Source organism: Hippopotamus amphibius, chromosome 14, assembly GCF_030028045.1.
Source record: "Hippopotamus amphibius kiboko isolate mHipAmp2 chromosome 14, mHipAmp2.hap2, whole genome shotgun sequence".
Taxonomy (NCBI): Eukaryota; Metazoa; Chordata; class Mammalia; order Artiodactyla; family Hippopotamidae; genus Hippopotamus; species Hippopotamus amphibius.
The window spans coordinates 57,322,297-57,337,938 of record NC_080199.1 but is presented as its reverse complement, the minus strand read 5'-3'; the positions used below and the strand labels follow the sequence as shown (position 1 = coordinate 57,337,938).

Sequence of the window (15,642 nt, the reverse complement as noted above, 5' to 3'; positions counted from 1 at the left end):
TAAATACCAGTTGGCAATTTAACATTGTGGATGATTTCTCAGTTGCATATAAGCTTGATAATTAGCTTGATTTTTCCACGTTCCCGTGAATAGCATCTATTAATTATCTGCAACACCTTTACAGTTTTATTAGAGTGTACTAGTGATGTACTGCTGAACCAGAGGCACCCTGTGGAAACACCCTCAGCTTTTTTTTTTCCTTCCAATTTTTTTCTTCCCGCCACCCTTCCCCACGAGAACAGCTACTGTATGACAGTTCGTCATTAGTTGTAGGAACTAAACAACAGGGCTTTTCAGCCTCATTTATTCTTTCCACTTGAAGTTCCTTTGTTTCAAATATTTTCAGGCCACCTCCTCGGGAATTGGGCTCTTTGTCAGTAGAAAGATTAGTTGTCCACAACTTAGAAACTTCCCCACTAATCACATGTGACATCCACCTCCAAGACTCGATAGTGTTATTTAAGGTGGAAGTGGCACCTGTTTCTACTGGGTGGTGTGTTCAATGAAGGGGACACTGCCTGTCATCCTGGTGCCTCTCAGGACTGCCCTGTGATGGGTGGCCCTGTCCCAGGGACCTTGCCTTCTGCCTCCCCTTTTCCCTGTCTTTGGTGACCTCCCTGTCTTTGTCTCCACAGTTGTGGTTCTCAGGGTTCAGAGCTGACCATGCAAATGTGGTTAGCAATACAGAATCCCCTTCCCATCGTGCTACAGTTAAAATCTGTGTGCTAAGGAGAGAAAAAAATGGAGAGAACCTATAACAGAATGATACAGACACATCCATCCATCAAAGGAGCACTTTAAATTGTCCTTTAGTCATGCCATTAATACATTAGGTGTTGTGAATTAGTTTTATTGTTATTCATAGATTTATTTATTATAAAATGAAATTATTTTAACTGTTTGACTTTGTTTAGACTTTAATTTAAACGGGAAGAAAAACAGCAATGCAGCCCTTCCTTTGTTTTTTGTTTGTTTGGTTGGTATTTTTTGCTCGTTTTTTTTTTTAAGGACAGAACATATAGGAGGACAGAATGGATAAGGATTTGCAAATATATAATTTACAGCTTAACCCAAAATAATAATATAATTATTTAACGTAAGCAATTACAGTGTCCTGATTTTCAAGCACAGTAGTAAACAATTTATAGTGTAATTCTTTTTTTTTTATGGTGCGTTTCCACATATAGTCTTGCATTCAAACAGCCTTGTATTACTACTACCCCATTTATGTGTGAGTAGACAAAGGCTCAAGAAATTAAATGCCTTGATTGCAGTCACTTTTCTAGGAAATGGAGAAAGATATGACCCTTAGATCTTAAAGGGATGCTAAAACAACCACTACAACATGAACAATAAACCCCACATGATAATGTAAAACACCAATAAAGAAGGCATCTGTTTTTAGTTTGAATTTCACCAGCATCATTTGAATTTCACCATTTGGATATCTGAAGTGTGTGTGCGTGTGTGTGTGTGCGTGTGTGCGTGTAACACCACCCATGGGCACATACACATGTGCAGGAAGACTGTTTTGCATGAATAGTAATAATGGTCAACATTTTCGACTTAGTGGACCAAGTCTCTCACATGATGCTAAGTATGTCACACGCGTGAACTTTTCTTATCCTCAAAACTGTTCTTGTCACGCTATCTCAGTGAGTGAATTGATGAAGAAGCATCCCTAAAGTGACACAGTGGGTCAGTGGTCGACCAGGCCTTTCAAAGAATTCTCTTGCTCACGTTCCTAATCATTAGCTGTGAGTGCCTCCTACGTTCCCATCCTGGCAATTGGCATTTCCGCGGGAGCCTCACAAAGCCCTACCAGGTGGATGTTATGGTCCCCCTTTTTACAAACAAGGAAATTAAGAGATTACATAACTTGCTGAAGAGCCCTTGACTCATCATTGGGGAGCAGGAACTTCTCCCAGGTCTGATTCCCAATCCCTTGATCTGTCCATACCCTGGACCCCGCAGAACTTCACTCTAGATTAGGTGGGGCAGTGTTTGGGAGGTGAAGACTTTCCTATGTCAGTCATAATACATGGAGAGACCGTGGGGAAAGGTGTGTCCTGTGTCCCTGACTCTGATGCCCACGGGTCCTCTGCTTCCAGGAGCTCCGGAACGCTCAGAGTGAGCAGCTTATGGGCATCCGCCGGGAAGAAGAGATGGAAATGTCGGATGATGAGAACTGTGACAGCCCTACTAAAAAAATGAGAGTCGATGAATCAGGTAACGTGGGTAACTGTCGCATCCCTGTGAGGTACCATAATGATCTTCCTCATCTTAGATGGGGCAGACAGATGGAGAAATGGCCACATAATTCACTTTTATTGGAGTCAAACTAAACTTTCATCTTTGAGTGACTCTGCCTTTTTTTAATAGAACTTGACATTCCTTCTTGGGAACGTAATGATTGAAATTGTTCCAGTTGTTTCTCTGTACGTGGGTCTGGGGCTGTTTCACTTATTTTCGGGGATATTTGCCTGTTCCCATAAAAATCTTTTTCCAGAGTGTGGCAGCCACCGCTGATACTGAAATACAGATAAAGTTTGGTTTCAGTCAGTGTACTTCATACATGCGAAATGTTCAATCCCTAAAGAAGCTTTCTGCCTCTGAAGCAATGTGCTGGAGAATTAGACTTTTTTTTCCAATAAATTTTAGTTCCTAACCTGTAATCAAAGGGATGGCCCCATTTGGTACCAAGAAAGGAGCATCAATCCTTGAGTTATAAAAAGGAGGGAAGCTTAGAGAGAACCTTCCTTTATATGCTCTGCCTAATCTGAGATGCTGATTTAAAACTCTCTTCCCAAATTGCATGTAATTCCCTTGATGTCGTAAAAGCAAGCAAGTGAAAATGCTCACTCAAACGTTGGAGGCACCCAAGGGAGACTCCTTGTCTGAGGGGAAGAGTGTTTCCTAAAGGGCCTGGGAACAACCACAGTCGCCACCTTTGCCAAACAGGGAATAAAACACTCACCTCTAGACCTTTTAACAGAAAGATTCAAGGGACCAGGAATGCAGGATCTTTGCTAATTTGTTAGTAGAAGCGAAAATCAAGATTCCAAAATGGCCAGGTCATCAAGATTGCAACGCTGTCAGGTTGATTCCGTGTCTTGGCTATTGTGAATAGTGCTGCTGTGAACATAGAAATGCATGTATCTTTTCGAATTAGTTTTGTCCAGATACATGCCTAGGAGTGGGATTGCTGGATCATATGGTAATTCCATTTTTAGTTTTCTAAGGAACCTGCATACTATTTTCCATAGTGGCTGCACCAACTTACATTCCCACCAACAGTGTAGGAGGGTTCCCTTTTCTCCACATCCTCTTCTTACAAATACTACGTTTGTATTTGTAACAAATACAAATAGCATTTGTTATTTGTAGAGTCTTTAATGATGGCCATTCTGACTGGTGTGAGGTGGTACCTCATTGTAGTTTTGATTTGCATTTCTCTAAATAATTAGTGATATTGAGCATCTTTTCATGTGTCTGTTGGCCATCTGTATTTTTTCTTTGGAGAAATGTCTATTAAGGTCTTCTGCCCATTTTTTGATAGGGTTTTTGTTTTTTCATTGTTGAGTTGTATAAGCTGTTTGTATATTTTGGAGATTAAGCCCTTGTCAGTCACATTGTTTGCAAATATTTTCTCCCATTCCATAGGTTGTCTTTTTGCTTTTTTTTATGGTTTCCTTTGCTATGCAAATGCTTGTTAGTTTGATTAGGTCCCACTTGTTTATTTTTGTTTTTATTTCTGTTGCTTTAGGAGACTGAGCTAAGAAAACATTGCTACGATTTATGTCAGAGAATGTTTTGCCAGTGATCTCTTCCAGGAGTTTTATGGTGTCATGTCTTATGTTTAAGTCTTTAAGCCATTTTGAGTTTATATTTGTATATGGTATGAGGGTGTGTTCTAACTTCCCTGATTTACATGCAGCTGTCCAACTTTCCAAGCACCACTTGCTGAAGAGACTTTTTCTCATTTTATATTCTTGCCTCCTTTGTCAAAGATTAATTGACAGTAGGTGTGTGGGTTTATTTCTGGACTCTGTATTCTGTTCCATTGATCCATACATCTGTTTCTATACTGATATCACACTATTTTAATTACTGTAGTTTTGTAGTATTGTCTGAAGTTTGGGAGAGTTATGACTCCTGGAAACAAATGTTCATTGGCAGATGAATGGATAAAGAAGATGTGGTATATGTGTACAGTGGAATACTACTCAGCCATAAAAAAGAACAAAATAATACCACTTGCAGCAACGTGGTTGTAACTAAAGATTATTGTATTAGGTGAAGTAAGTCAGAAAGAGATATCATATGGTATTTGTCTTTCAAATTTGTCTTTCAAATACCATATGATATCACTTATATGTGGAATCTAAAATATGGCACAAATGAACCTATCTACAAAACAGAAATAGACTCACAGAGGTAGAGATCAGATCTGTGGTTGCCAAGGAGGAGGAGGGGAGGGAGAGAGATGGGCTGGGAGGTTGGGGTTGGTGGAAGCAAACTATTACATTTAGAATGGCTAAACAACAAGATCCTACTGTAGAGTATGGGAACCATATCCTATCTCCTAGGATAAACCATAATGGAAAAGAATATATGTATAAAATAATGTTTGTATATGTATAACTGAGTCACTTTGCTGTACAGCAGAGATTGGCACAGCATTGTAAATCAACTGTACTTCAATTTAAAAAAATTAAAAAAAAAAAAAAAAACCGGTTGGAAGGCTGTGTTTCTCCAGGGCTTTACAAGAGAATGCCAGAAGCATAAGATGATCGCAAGAAAAAGCTCCTGCATCCAGACATATAAACAGAGGCGAGTTTCCTTTCCATAGAACAGTGGTTCTTAAAAGCATGGTCCCCAGTCCAGCAACATTAGCATCACCTAGGAACTTATTTGAAATGTAAATTCTCAGGTCCTACTCAAGACCTACTGAATCAGAGACTGTAGAGGATGGGGGGGGCGGGATGTAAGGTCCAGAATCTGCGATTTAAAGCCCTCCGGGGAATCCTGACACAGGCTGAAGTTTGAGAACCACTGCCTTAGAAAATTTCCCTTTCATCCTCCAATTCCATTCATTTAAATCTTTTAGAAGCTTAGCATAAAAGCTGGCACTACGCCACTATCTTTGGAAGCCATATATCCTTTGTCTGAAAAATGAACTGAGCATTTATGTATCAGTGTATGTCTCTTAGTAAACTGATATCAGATTTCTCAGGACTGCTCAATTATTGGGTTCGAATTTGTTTATTTGAGGAAACCGCCTTCCAGGCAGCATTTCTATTCCACAAACCTTCATATATCAAGAGAAGAGAGTGTGTTTGGGTGTGATTTTTCTGAAATTCAGTGAGCTCTTCAAATAAATAAATAAATAATTTATTTTCTCAAAAAAAAAAGCTTTCATCATTTTCGAAGTTTCTAGATGAGGGGCAAGTTTACACAAAACCTGGATCCTTAACATCCTTATAAGGTAGGTGTAGAAGAAAAGAATAGAATTCTGATTTGAAACTGTGGATTTTTTCCCCTTATTTTGGAGGGGGGAGTGACATTTCTTTTTAAACAACCTGTCAATTTCTCAAGCAAGAAATATGTATAATTTCATAGCCTGCTTGGGATAGGACTCGAGAAAATAATAGGCCACAGAAGAGATCTTACAGACTGTGGCAGCAAGCGTGTGCCTGCGGGGTTGGCCCTGATCTCTGCTCTGGAAGAATCCACAGAGATACCGAGGACCTCTCATCTCAGTGGGGACCACAAGGTCCTCCCTGGAACTTTGACCGAAGAGCCCTCTTCCCAGACCTCTGTGGTTTTTTGCCCCCTAGGCATCCGATAAGAGCTTGAAGTAGGCCCTGAACTTGCTGAACTTTCTCCAGGCTCTGTTCCGTGGTCAGCAGAATTCATGAACACAACATGGTGCGTGTTCCACACTAAGCACCGAGGGCAGAGATGAAAGAGCCAGAGTTCAAATGCCAGGCCCCAAGGAGTTCAAAGTCTTTTTTTGTGCTTTTCAAAATGAGATGGACCAGAGAAGATGGCGTGTGGCTTATGAGGAAAGCGCAAGACTGATGAGAGGGAAGGGAAAGCAACTGACCTTTCTTGTTCCACAGAGCCCTCAGGATCCCGCCCAAAGGCAGGTGGTGGTGGTTCTTTCAGCCGTGTGTATTCGGGGGGCACAGCCTGACAGCAAGTATCCCATCTGGTCTTTTGACCAAACCTCAGACAAGATCGCGTGACCTGCTGAAAGGGGTGACGGAGGCCCCGCAGCCTGAGGGAAACAGGCCTTTCAGCAGCCTCTCCTTAGGTGATAGGCCACTCGTTTTTTTAGGTACAAATTTGCACGTGTTAGCCTGGTCACCTCTGAACAGGCCTCTGAAAACAGCTCTACTGCACTGACAGAGGAATTGCCGGACCCAAAATAGAAGTAAACTTCTCCATCCTTTAAGGAATCCCTGCCGCTTCCTTTTCTGCCAAAACAGTAAGATTTTGCCTCGGACCTTTAGGGCAGCAGTTGAGCCAGGAACTCTTGGAAATCCCAGGGGATGATACCCTCCCTCATGGGAGTCTCCTGCCTGCCCTGCCCTCCATCTCCCTCCTAGAACAAAAACAAACCTGCGCGGGTTTTATTGTATTTCTGAGGGGCAGATGGAGAGAATTGACTTTGGTTTTCAGAAAAGGCACAGTTTATTGTGTGAGGACTTGTATGATACCTTGGGTTCAGTTTTTGTTTTTTAATCACAGATTTTCAGGGCATCTCTACTTTTCTGATTATGAAGAGTACCTCATTTTGCTTGTGCTGTTTACCACGTATAGTAATTTACAGTGTGTCTTTGGGGTAGAGTTCCCCCAGACCAGCTGTCACTTCCATGTCACTCTAGGTGGGCCGGTCACTGCTGCTCAGCAGGTGACTCTTAAAGGGGAAAAGGAGTTTGCCGGAGCCAAACGAAGATGCCAAGAAACATGAAAGTGAGTTTTGTTAATACATTTGAAAGTCAAGACAGATTTATCAAAGCGTTCATTCAAGAAAATTGGCGTCCTGCTCCAAAGCCTGTAAAGATAATTTTTGATAAAAGTTCAAATGCGTTGTTGTGTAGTCTGCCTCCTGCTGAAATCAAGCCAGACTTTAAAAGCTAAACCTATTCTTCCTTCATCTCTCTCTCTCTCTGTTTCTCTCTCATTCTTTCTCTCTCTCCCCCACTTCTCATCTCCCTCTCTCCTTCCTCCCTCCCTCCCTCCCTCCCTGCAGGTTGGCAGTGGGGGAGGGGCAGGAGTGCGCAGAAAGGAAGGGAGGAAAGAGGAAGTCTGTCCTAGAGTGTCAGGCTTCCCTTGGCCAAACCCGATTAGTGTCAGTATTGTGAAAGTTCAGTGAGTCCATGCGTGTAAAGCCCTTCCAACCGTACTTACGGTGTTGAGCCTATAACAGGTAACTCACTGACTGTTAACTCTGCTTCTCATCTAACTCATCCTCCAACACCTGGTCCTGGGCCCTTCGCCAAGTAAGTGCTCAGTGAAAGTTTGTTGACTTCAGCTGCATCATCTCCTTCTCCTGGTCTCTGTTTTTGATGGCTCTGTCCCGTAAGTTGATTGGAAGATGGTAGCCCTAAGAACACTTGCTCTGGTTAAATTGAAATGGCAGGCTTTGAGAAGCATGTTCAAACAAGGATGGTTCATTTGTCCACGATGTTCAGAACGTTTGCACACCCAGAATTGAGTTCCATCTACTGAAGAGACTATGGACCAGAGAATTGAAACTCAGTATTCAAGACGCTGTGGGCCCAGCAGGTATGGAGAGAGTTTAGACACAGCCTACCTTGTCCTCCAGGGTGTGAGATGCTTTTCGAAGAGAAAAACATTTTAAGTTGGTAGAGAGGCAGTGCTCGATGCCAAATACGTTTTAAGCCATTAATTTAAATTCAGTATAAAGCAAAATGAACATCACTATCCAGTATATGTACCTCACCCAGTACTTGGTGAGTATACATTTTACATCGAACATAGATTTTAGGAAAGTGAAACTAAAACAGCCCTTGCCTACTAGACAACCCTTAAACCATCCCATACACACAAATGCTCTTGGGTCGTAAATACACCTTATATAAACTCCAATCTCTTTATAGGAACAGATACTCTTTTAATATGAAAAAATGTTTTCTGGGTCGTCCGTTTTCCGTGGAAATTCACCACAAAATAGGTACAGACATTTTTTAAATTCCAGTAAGAAGTCAAAGCTTTTCCAGCTCTTTCAGCCAACTGAGTCAAATTAGGGACTCATAATTAAGTTCACTTGAAATCCGCAGTGAACTATTGAGCCTGTCTAAACAGTTTCATATATACCTGGAAGTCTTAGGTTAAAACAATTAATAATAATAACAAAGCTCCCTCTGGCTAACCCCTAATCTCTGTGAACACCAGGAGTGCCTTCATTTCTCTGATTCAGTTTATTGCCTGTACAGGAGTGCTTTTGAAAGACGGAAGGATGCCCGACAGACATTACAGTTAGGCACACGTCCACAGAGATGGTCGCTGCAGCCTCCAGCACCAGCCTGGGCACAGAAGGGAAGGGCTATTGGGTTCCAGACCAGGGTCCTGCAGCCGACTGACGGGGGCATATCCCTCACAGCTGGTAGAGGCATCCTTTTAGGAAACAGTGTGATCTCCGCAGGCTTACTCTGCAGTCGCTCGGAAGCAGGCAGAGGGACAAGGGCCTTCAGACATGGAAAGTGAGATGGCTCCGTCTCACGTGCCTGGCAGACCCCGAAAGGCAGGAGCACCAGTGTTGAGAAGGATAGGCTGTTTGGAGAGCTCCTGGTTTCACACGTGACGACAGCCTGAAGGAGAAGTAGAACAGTGATGTGTGTCCATCCGTCACCACCGAGTTAAAGACAGGCGTTTTATTTCCAACCGCAGCAGAGTGTCTCCTGGGAACCCAGGGACCCGACAAGGAGATGTGATTAGTTAAAACGTATACGGCTGAAAGATGGTGGGATCAGTCTTCCGAGGTGGGCTGAGTCGCCTGCTTCATTCCTAATCTCTTGAAGTAGAGCTTCATTTGCAAGGAGACAAGGCTTATTTCTCTGTTTCTTCCCTTTATTTATGTATTTTTTTAAATCTTGCTAATCTTGCCAAAGGAAATCAGTGTTTGTTTGGGGTAGATTTTTCAGTTCCCTGATTTCATGTGCAGTTACAGTTCCCATTTCATGATGGATATATTTCTGAACGGTGTAGAAATCATTTCTTTACCTTTTAAATGTGAGAGGCAGATGCCCTTAAGCCGACCCCGTGGAGTAGGATTCCTTTGTCAAGGCAGCACTCCTGTCCAACCAGACCGTGCTTGTCTGTTGTGTACATTCACATTTGGAGCTTAAACTGTCTTTAAGCCAAGCCCCCTTATAATCTTATTTTTCTGTAGCCCGCCACAATGCTGTATTCCCGACATCGCTCTCATATATGCACAAATTTTCCATAATCGTGTGTTTCGTGTCAAATCGATTTGTGTTGCTGAAATTGTGTTGTGTCTCGGGGACCACAGATTTTTCCCTAATGCTCCAGCCACTCAGCTGTGTGGCGCCTCCAGAAAACCCAGGCGAGCCCTGGCTGAGGGTCTCCATCAGTCCATGCCTGGTCAGTACTAGCTTGCAGCCAGCTGGGTTCTCTGAACAGTTTCCCATGTGATAGCCCAGCACATGCTCTCAGCTGCCTTGCAGAGTGGACTCTGGCTCTATCAAGCCCTGGCTTCTTGCCTGGTGACAGGAGCCCCCGGAGCGTGGTGAAGGGCTCTTGGGCTAATGGACAGAAAAGTGAGGCACGTACCAAGCAATGTTCAGAAAGTGAGAAGTGCAGGGACCTTGACCCGGGAGGAGTGCAGGCAGATGGCCAGTGGGCAGCACAGGTCACGGCACAGCCATGCTTGCACAGCCCGTGGCACCCTGAAGCCTTTCAACCACCAAGAGCACCGTGATCTAGATTACAGTTTATTATGTTTTCTGGGCCTTTCATTCTGATAAGGTTTGATGCAGGATCATTATGTAGGGGAGTAGGTTTAATCCTGTTTTCTTAGCAGACTCTAAGGACACTGAGAGAATATTTATGTAATAAGATGCAAAGTTGCTATGGAAAATACTATAGCAACCTAACATCTTCCCAGAGCCAGGCAGCCACTTGTAACAGCAATCTAAATTTACATTTATTTTAGTGTCATTTTATCGACACTCTTAGTATCTCATTCTGACAGGATGTTAAAATATGTTTTCAGCTTGCATTTGAGCAAAATTAACAGAGTGTTGTTGGAATTTAAGTGGGGTTTGCACAACTTCTGGAAAAAAGCAGAATATTTTCGAGGGAGTTTAGATGACAGAATCTGGGTAAGTTTGTAACTTTTTTTCTTTTTATTTCCTTAATATACAAAAGAATTCCTTAGTGGCATTTATTCCTGATTTTTCCCTCTTAGTTTATAAGTAATGAGTCAGAATTTCTGATTATGAAATGAGGATTATCCTTTTCAACACTGATGTAATTTTTTAAGTGCTCACCTATGATTCTAGTTGGTGCTTATAGAAAACACTTTATTTAGTAGATCAGCTCATTGCCTTTCAGCAGCATGTAACATTTTAAAAATGAAATCTATTTTTCATATAAAAAAGTACCTATTCATTTTGGAAAATCTACTAATTAAGAATAATACAAGATAAAACTGTGTTACTTATAACACTACAAAAGACTCTTTAGTTCCTAATTCTCTTTCTCCTTCACAGCCTATGTAAGCATTTTCGTATATATTTTTCAAAAATATATACATGATCTTTCAGTCAGACTTTTTTGCGTAACAAGTGAGGTTTTTTAAGGCGTTTTTTATATGTTAATGAAATAGAGCAAATGCATGTGTGTCCTTTCTGGATCATGGGCTCCTTCCCGTGAGCCTTTAGGACTTGAAGCTGTAATCTTTGAGGTGGTCAGAGTGGATACCTGAGGTTATTAAAGCCTTAAAATTGGGCCAGCTCTCCCCAAAGCATCTTTTAGGTCCCTTAAACGTGAGCATAGCAGAGAACTATAGATATGTAGCTGGTTGGTAGTGGAAAGATAGTATCTATTGATTTTCTTCTCAACCTCTCCATCTGAAATCTTAAAGTGTGACTGTAACACTGTTAAAGTGGGACATTGGCCGAAAGAATCGCTACCCGAGCATATTAAAACATATGCTGCTACCAGCTTCTTAGCCCTGATGTAATGTCTATAAGCACCATTGTCCTAATTCTCCACGTTGTTCATCAAGACACAGCGGGTGACATAAAGTTATTATACCTTGATTTCTAACACTGTTGTCCATAAGCTTCATTAATCAAAGACCTCAAGGTCTACTGTAGGAATACAGAAAGTGAGGACAGACATCTGATAGAATTCCAGTGAGCCACACACAGTTAAATGCCACATCACTGATAGAAAAAGTAATTGACGGAAGTAGCAGTAATTATTTCTCCCGTCTTAGAAATTCCACCTGTAGTTTATGGTACTTAGAAGCCCTAGACATTGATGTTTATAGCAATTTAAAAATTATAGCGAGTGCTCCCGTGTCTAAATGGCTTAGAGACTCTTCTCTTTTACTGGGATGCATGTCCTTGATACCAAATACAGACTAAGTGCTCAGCAGTCCTTCTCCCCAGTTCCAGGACACAGTGTGGGAAACCTTCTGGGAAGGGGCTAGAGAGGCGAGGTTTTATTTGAGACTCCCCATTACTAGCAGAGAAGTGGGGAGAAACAGTTTCTGGAGGAGAAGCTGCAAAACAAAGCTGATTCATAGTACTGTTTCAGGCAGGGTGTCACAGGTTCTGTAATGAGCCCACCGTAACTTCTAGAGCTGCTGTGTCTCGGAGACCCCGGTGTTCCACTTGGGGCATGTGGGTCATTGCTGCTTGATGTAGTTACCCAAATTTTCAGTTATCAGAATTTCTCTAGAAACACTTAAGTATCTAACGCTAGGGTATTGGTTCATTACTCATATATCCGTAAGCAGCCTTGAAAAAAAACCATGTTTTAGTAGACTATATGATGTCATGAGAGAAGTTTCTCTATTTATTGCTAAGTGATTAAAAAAAGCAGTTACAAGTCAATGTACACATCATTCCAGTTGCGTGTTGTGTATGTGTTGTATTCGCAGTTCATGTGTCAGGGGGAAATCTGCAAGGAGGTAGGTCAAAATACTTAGAGTGATTATTTCTAGACGGTGCGATTACGGATGATCTTTTTTGTTCTTGGTGCATCTCAAAAATTTCTACAACACGTACATGTATTATTTAAATAATAAAACTACAGTAAATGTTAATGTAAAAATTACCCAGGAGAATCTGTGGTAAAATTCATACTGATTGAGGAATTCTACCTGGACGTTTCCAATCACTTGGGAAAGTCAAAAGTAGTAACAAAGTGCCAGCATCAGATGACAGAAGTTCCTTGACTTGCCCCCTTTTGTGCTTCAAATTAGGGAATTATCACATCTAATTTTCCATAATATTTTACCTTCCTAGACTGTATCATCTTGCAGTTTCTTATTCCAAATACGATCATATTTGCACAACTATTAAATTAAAGATCCAAGAAATAATTCCAGTTCAATTCCAGGCAGGCATGTTGATTGAGTTCTTACCCACGTGGAGGTTGGAACCATGAATCTCTTCAGATGTAAAAGAGACCCTTAGAAATCATCTCTCGTATAACTGCCTCCTCTCTTCACAAGTAGAAATACACAGTCGCACATTGAGAAGTTGTGTTACTTGCCCGAGATAATAAGTGGAAGGTCTAGAACTCAGTCCTAGTTTCCTCCCTTCCAGGCTAATGGTCTTTCTATGGCACCACTAAATGTTATGGGGAGGAAAGTTCTAGAATATCCCTCAAATGCCTTAAGTGGCATCATAAGAGTCAGTAAAGTCAACCAAGGATTTGGAATGCCTGCTGTGTGCAAGGCACCGTGATGCCACTTGGAGGCAAAGGTAGACGGGAGACGTTTATTACCGTAAAATGTTAATCCAGACCAGGCTGATGGGTTTTTGATTAGTCTTCCCATTATTTTCTGGGACCTGACTAGAAAGAGATTGGCTTCAGCACAGGCAGTGCATCCAGCAAACTTTTTTCCAACCCGTTCCAGCAGAAATGCCAATATTCAGGAAATTGGCACAGTCCCTTTTCTAGTTGAATGATATTTGTTTCCTTAAAAACAACCTGTTCTGTGGCTTTGGGCAAGAAGAAGAAATGCTTTGAAGAGGTGAAGAACATCAGGAAGGAATTGTACCATGTCATGCATTTCTTTGGTAAACGGGACACATGGTCACAGCCCAAGTCTTCCGTTCCCTGACTCTCCACAGACGTAAAGAGAAAAATAAAACTGCTTCTCCAAACACAAGCACAGATGTGATGATTGATCCAGAATGATCTGAGGTACAATATTAGTTCTTTGATTTCCCATCTCATCCCATGTTTCCTCTGCATCCCCAGGGCCTGAGAGAGCCTGCCTGAAAATCATTCATTGACTCTCCATCTAATTTCAAGACTTATTGAAGTGCTCTCCCTCCTTCCTTGTTCCTGAGGCTTTTCTTTATGAGATCTATCCCTCAATCAATCTTAAAAATAAAAGTCTGAGGGAGCACATTTACAATATTATCAATCTAATTCAGATGCACAGACTTGGGGAAGTTTTGATCAGGAAGAGATATTAGAAGTAATATATCCTCTCCTTTCTTACCCCATGTTCAAAATTAATGACAAAAATGTGGTTTTTATTCCCAACAATAAGGAGCTGGAATGCCAAATAAATTCGGCAAGTTTGTATTGGGCATTTTTTGTAATTACAAATTTTCAGGCAAAACTTAAGTGATAAAACTTACTTGGCCAATCTCTTGGCAGTAGGATAAGAGATTTAATTCCTCTTCTAGTGATTTACCAGTCAGTTGTTTAAGAAATGTCTCCACCTACATACTAGACTTTTCTTACATAATTTGTATAATCTGAACACCATCTAATGGAGGTTAACTAAATTGTCTGAAGTCTCATAACTGGTATATGGCTTTAAAGCCCCTTCTCTCTCACACCCACCCCTCTGCCTCCCTCCTGTGCATAATCTGTGTATACGCAACTCTCTGAGGTTGCAAGAGCAGATGCACGGGATGCAGGACAGCCTAACCAGCATCCTCCCAGGACCACTGCTCCTCAGACACCCCAGATAGTCCCCAAACCACCATGTGTGTCCTGTCCTTCCTCCTCTTGTTACCCTTTAGAGCAGGGAGAAGGACACGTTCTATCAGGTCATTGAAAGATGGGGGACTTGCCAAGGTGAAGGATGGAGGTAAAAGGGGAAACAACAAAGAAATAAGGAAGGTAACATTTGAAACCTTGTTTCCCTGGAACTAAGTTGAAATGATTGCAGATGGAAAATATAGCTTTTTTTTTTCTTTTTTTTTTTTTTCTGTAATGGAAGGTTGTAGGTCCTTGGGCTTTTGAAATAGAAATCATTTCTAGACTCCGTATATGTGAGTTAGCATACAATATTTGTCCTTCTCTTTCTGACTTACTTCACTATGTATGACAGATTGTAGTTCTATCCACCTCATTACATACAGCTCCATCTCATCCCTTTTTACAGCTGAGTAATATTCCATTGTATATATATGCCACATCTTCTGTATCCATTCATTTGTTAATGGGCATTTAGGCTGCTTCCATGTCCTGGCTATTGTAAAGAGTGCTGCAATAAACATGATGGTACAAGTTTCTTTTGGGATTATGGTTTTCTTTGGGTATATGCCCAGGAGTGGGATGACTGGATCATATGGTAGTTCTATTTGTAGTTTTTTAAGGAACCTCCAAATTGTTTTCCATAGAGGCTGTACCAACTTACAGTCCCACCAACAGTGCAGGAGAGTTCCCTTTTCTCCACACCCTCTCCAACATTTGTTGTTTCCAGACTTTGTGATGAACTTAAATTGGACCTTTTTTGCCCCTTCTATATAACATTTAGTCTCCTAAGAAATATTGTAATGTATGCCAGGTCATCAGCACCATGTTAACAAAGCACTTGATGTAAAACCATCCATGACGCCTTCTCTCCCACGTTCAATAGAAAGCTAGTAGCAAGAGAGCTGCTTTCTCAGAGCAGTTCTTTTCACCTTTCAGAAACAAAATATTTCATGTTAATTCCCGCTTAATTGGAGGGAAGTCATTCCTTTAAAATCATGGAATAGGAGTTCCATCCTGGACCTCTTTAATTCAACCAAGGTCACCTCCTAAACTTGCCCAAATAGCACTATTTCTCAATTAGAAAAAAAGAGTAGAGCCATTTTAAAGCATTTAGCATCTGATTAATAGCACGGAACTGGGGCTTCAGCACTTGCAGGGGGATTCCAAGGAGTCACCAGGAAGGATAAACCATTGCCACCTGAGAAATCAGATTCATCAGAAACCAAAAGCAAATCATTTTAATGAGCAAAACAAAAACTGCCTTTTGTGGGGATGTGAGAAAGATGACCGACCGTACTCAATAGGTGGCGGGTTTTAATATCCGAACAACTCTCTCCCAGGGAAAAGTTGTTATCATTTAGCCACCCAGACAGTTTACAAGATGCATGCACTTTTCCCTGCCCAAGG

The 15,642-nt window shown here is 41.5% G+C and overlaps 1 protein-coding gene across 4 annotated transcripts in view; it reads left to right on the top strand.

Annotated features, from left to right (window-relative positions):
* The window catches only part of ENOX1 (ecto-NOX disulfide-thiol exchanger 1), a 562,092-nt gene that overhangs the window by 443,733 nt on the left and 102,717 nt on the right, over nucleotides 1–15,642 (top strand). For all 4 annotated transcript variants that reach the window (XM_057707750.1, XM_057707751.1, XM_057707752.1 and 1 more), the window contains one exon: nucleotides 2,112–2,229. In XM_057707750.1, coding sequence (XP_057563733.1) covers nucleotides 2,112–2,229 — 118 coding nt within the window. The remainder of the gene's footprint in view (nucleotides 1–2,111; nucleotides 2,230–15,642) is intronic.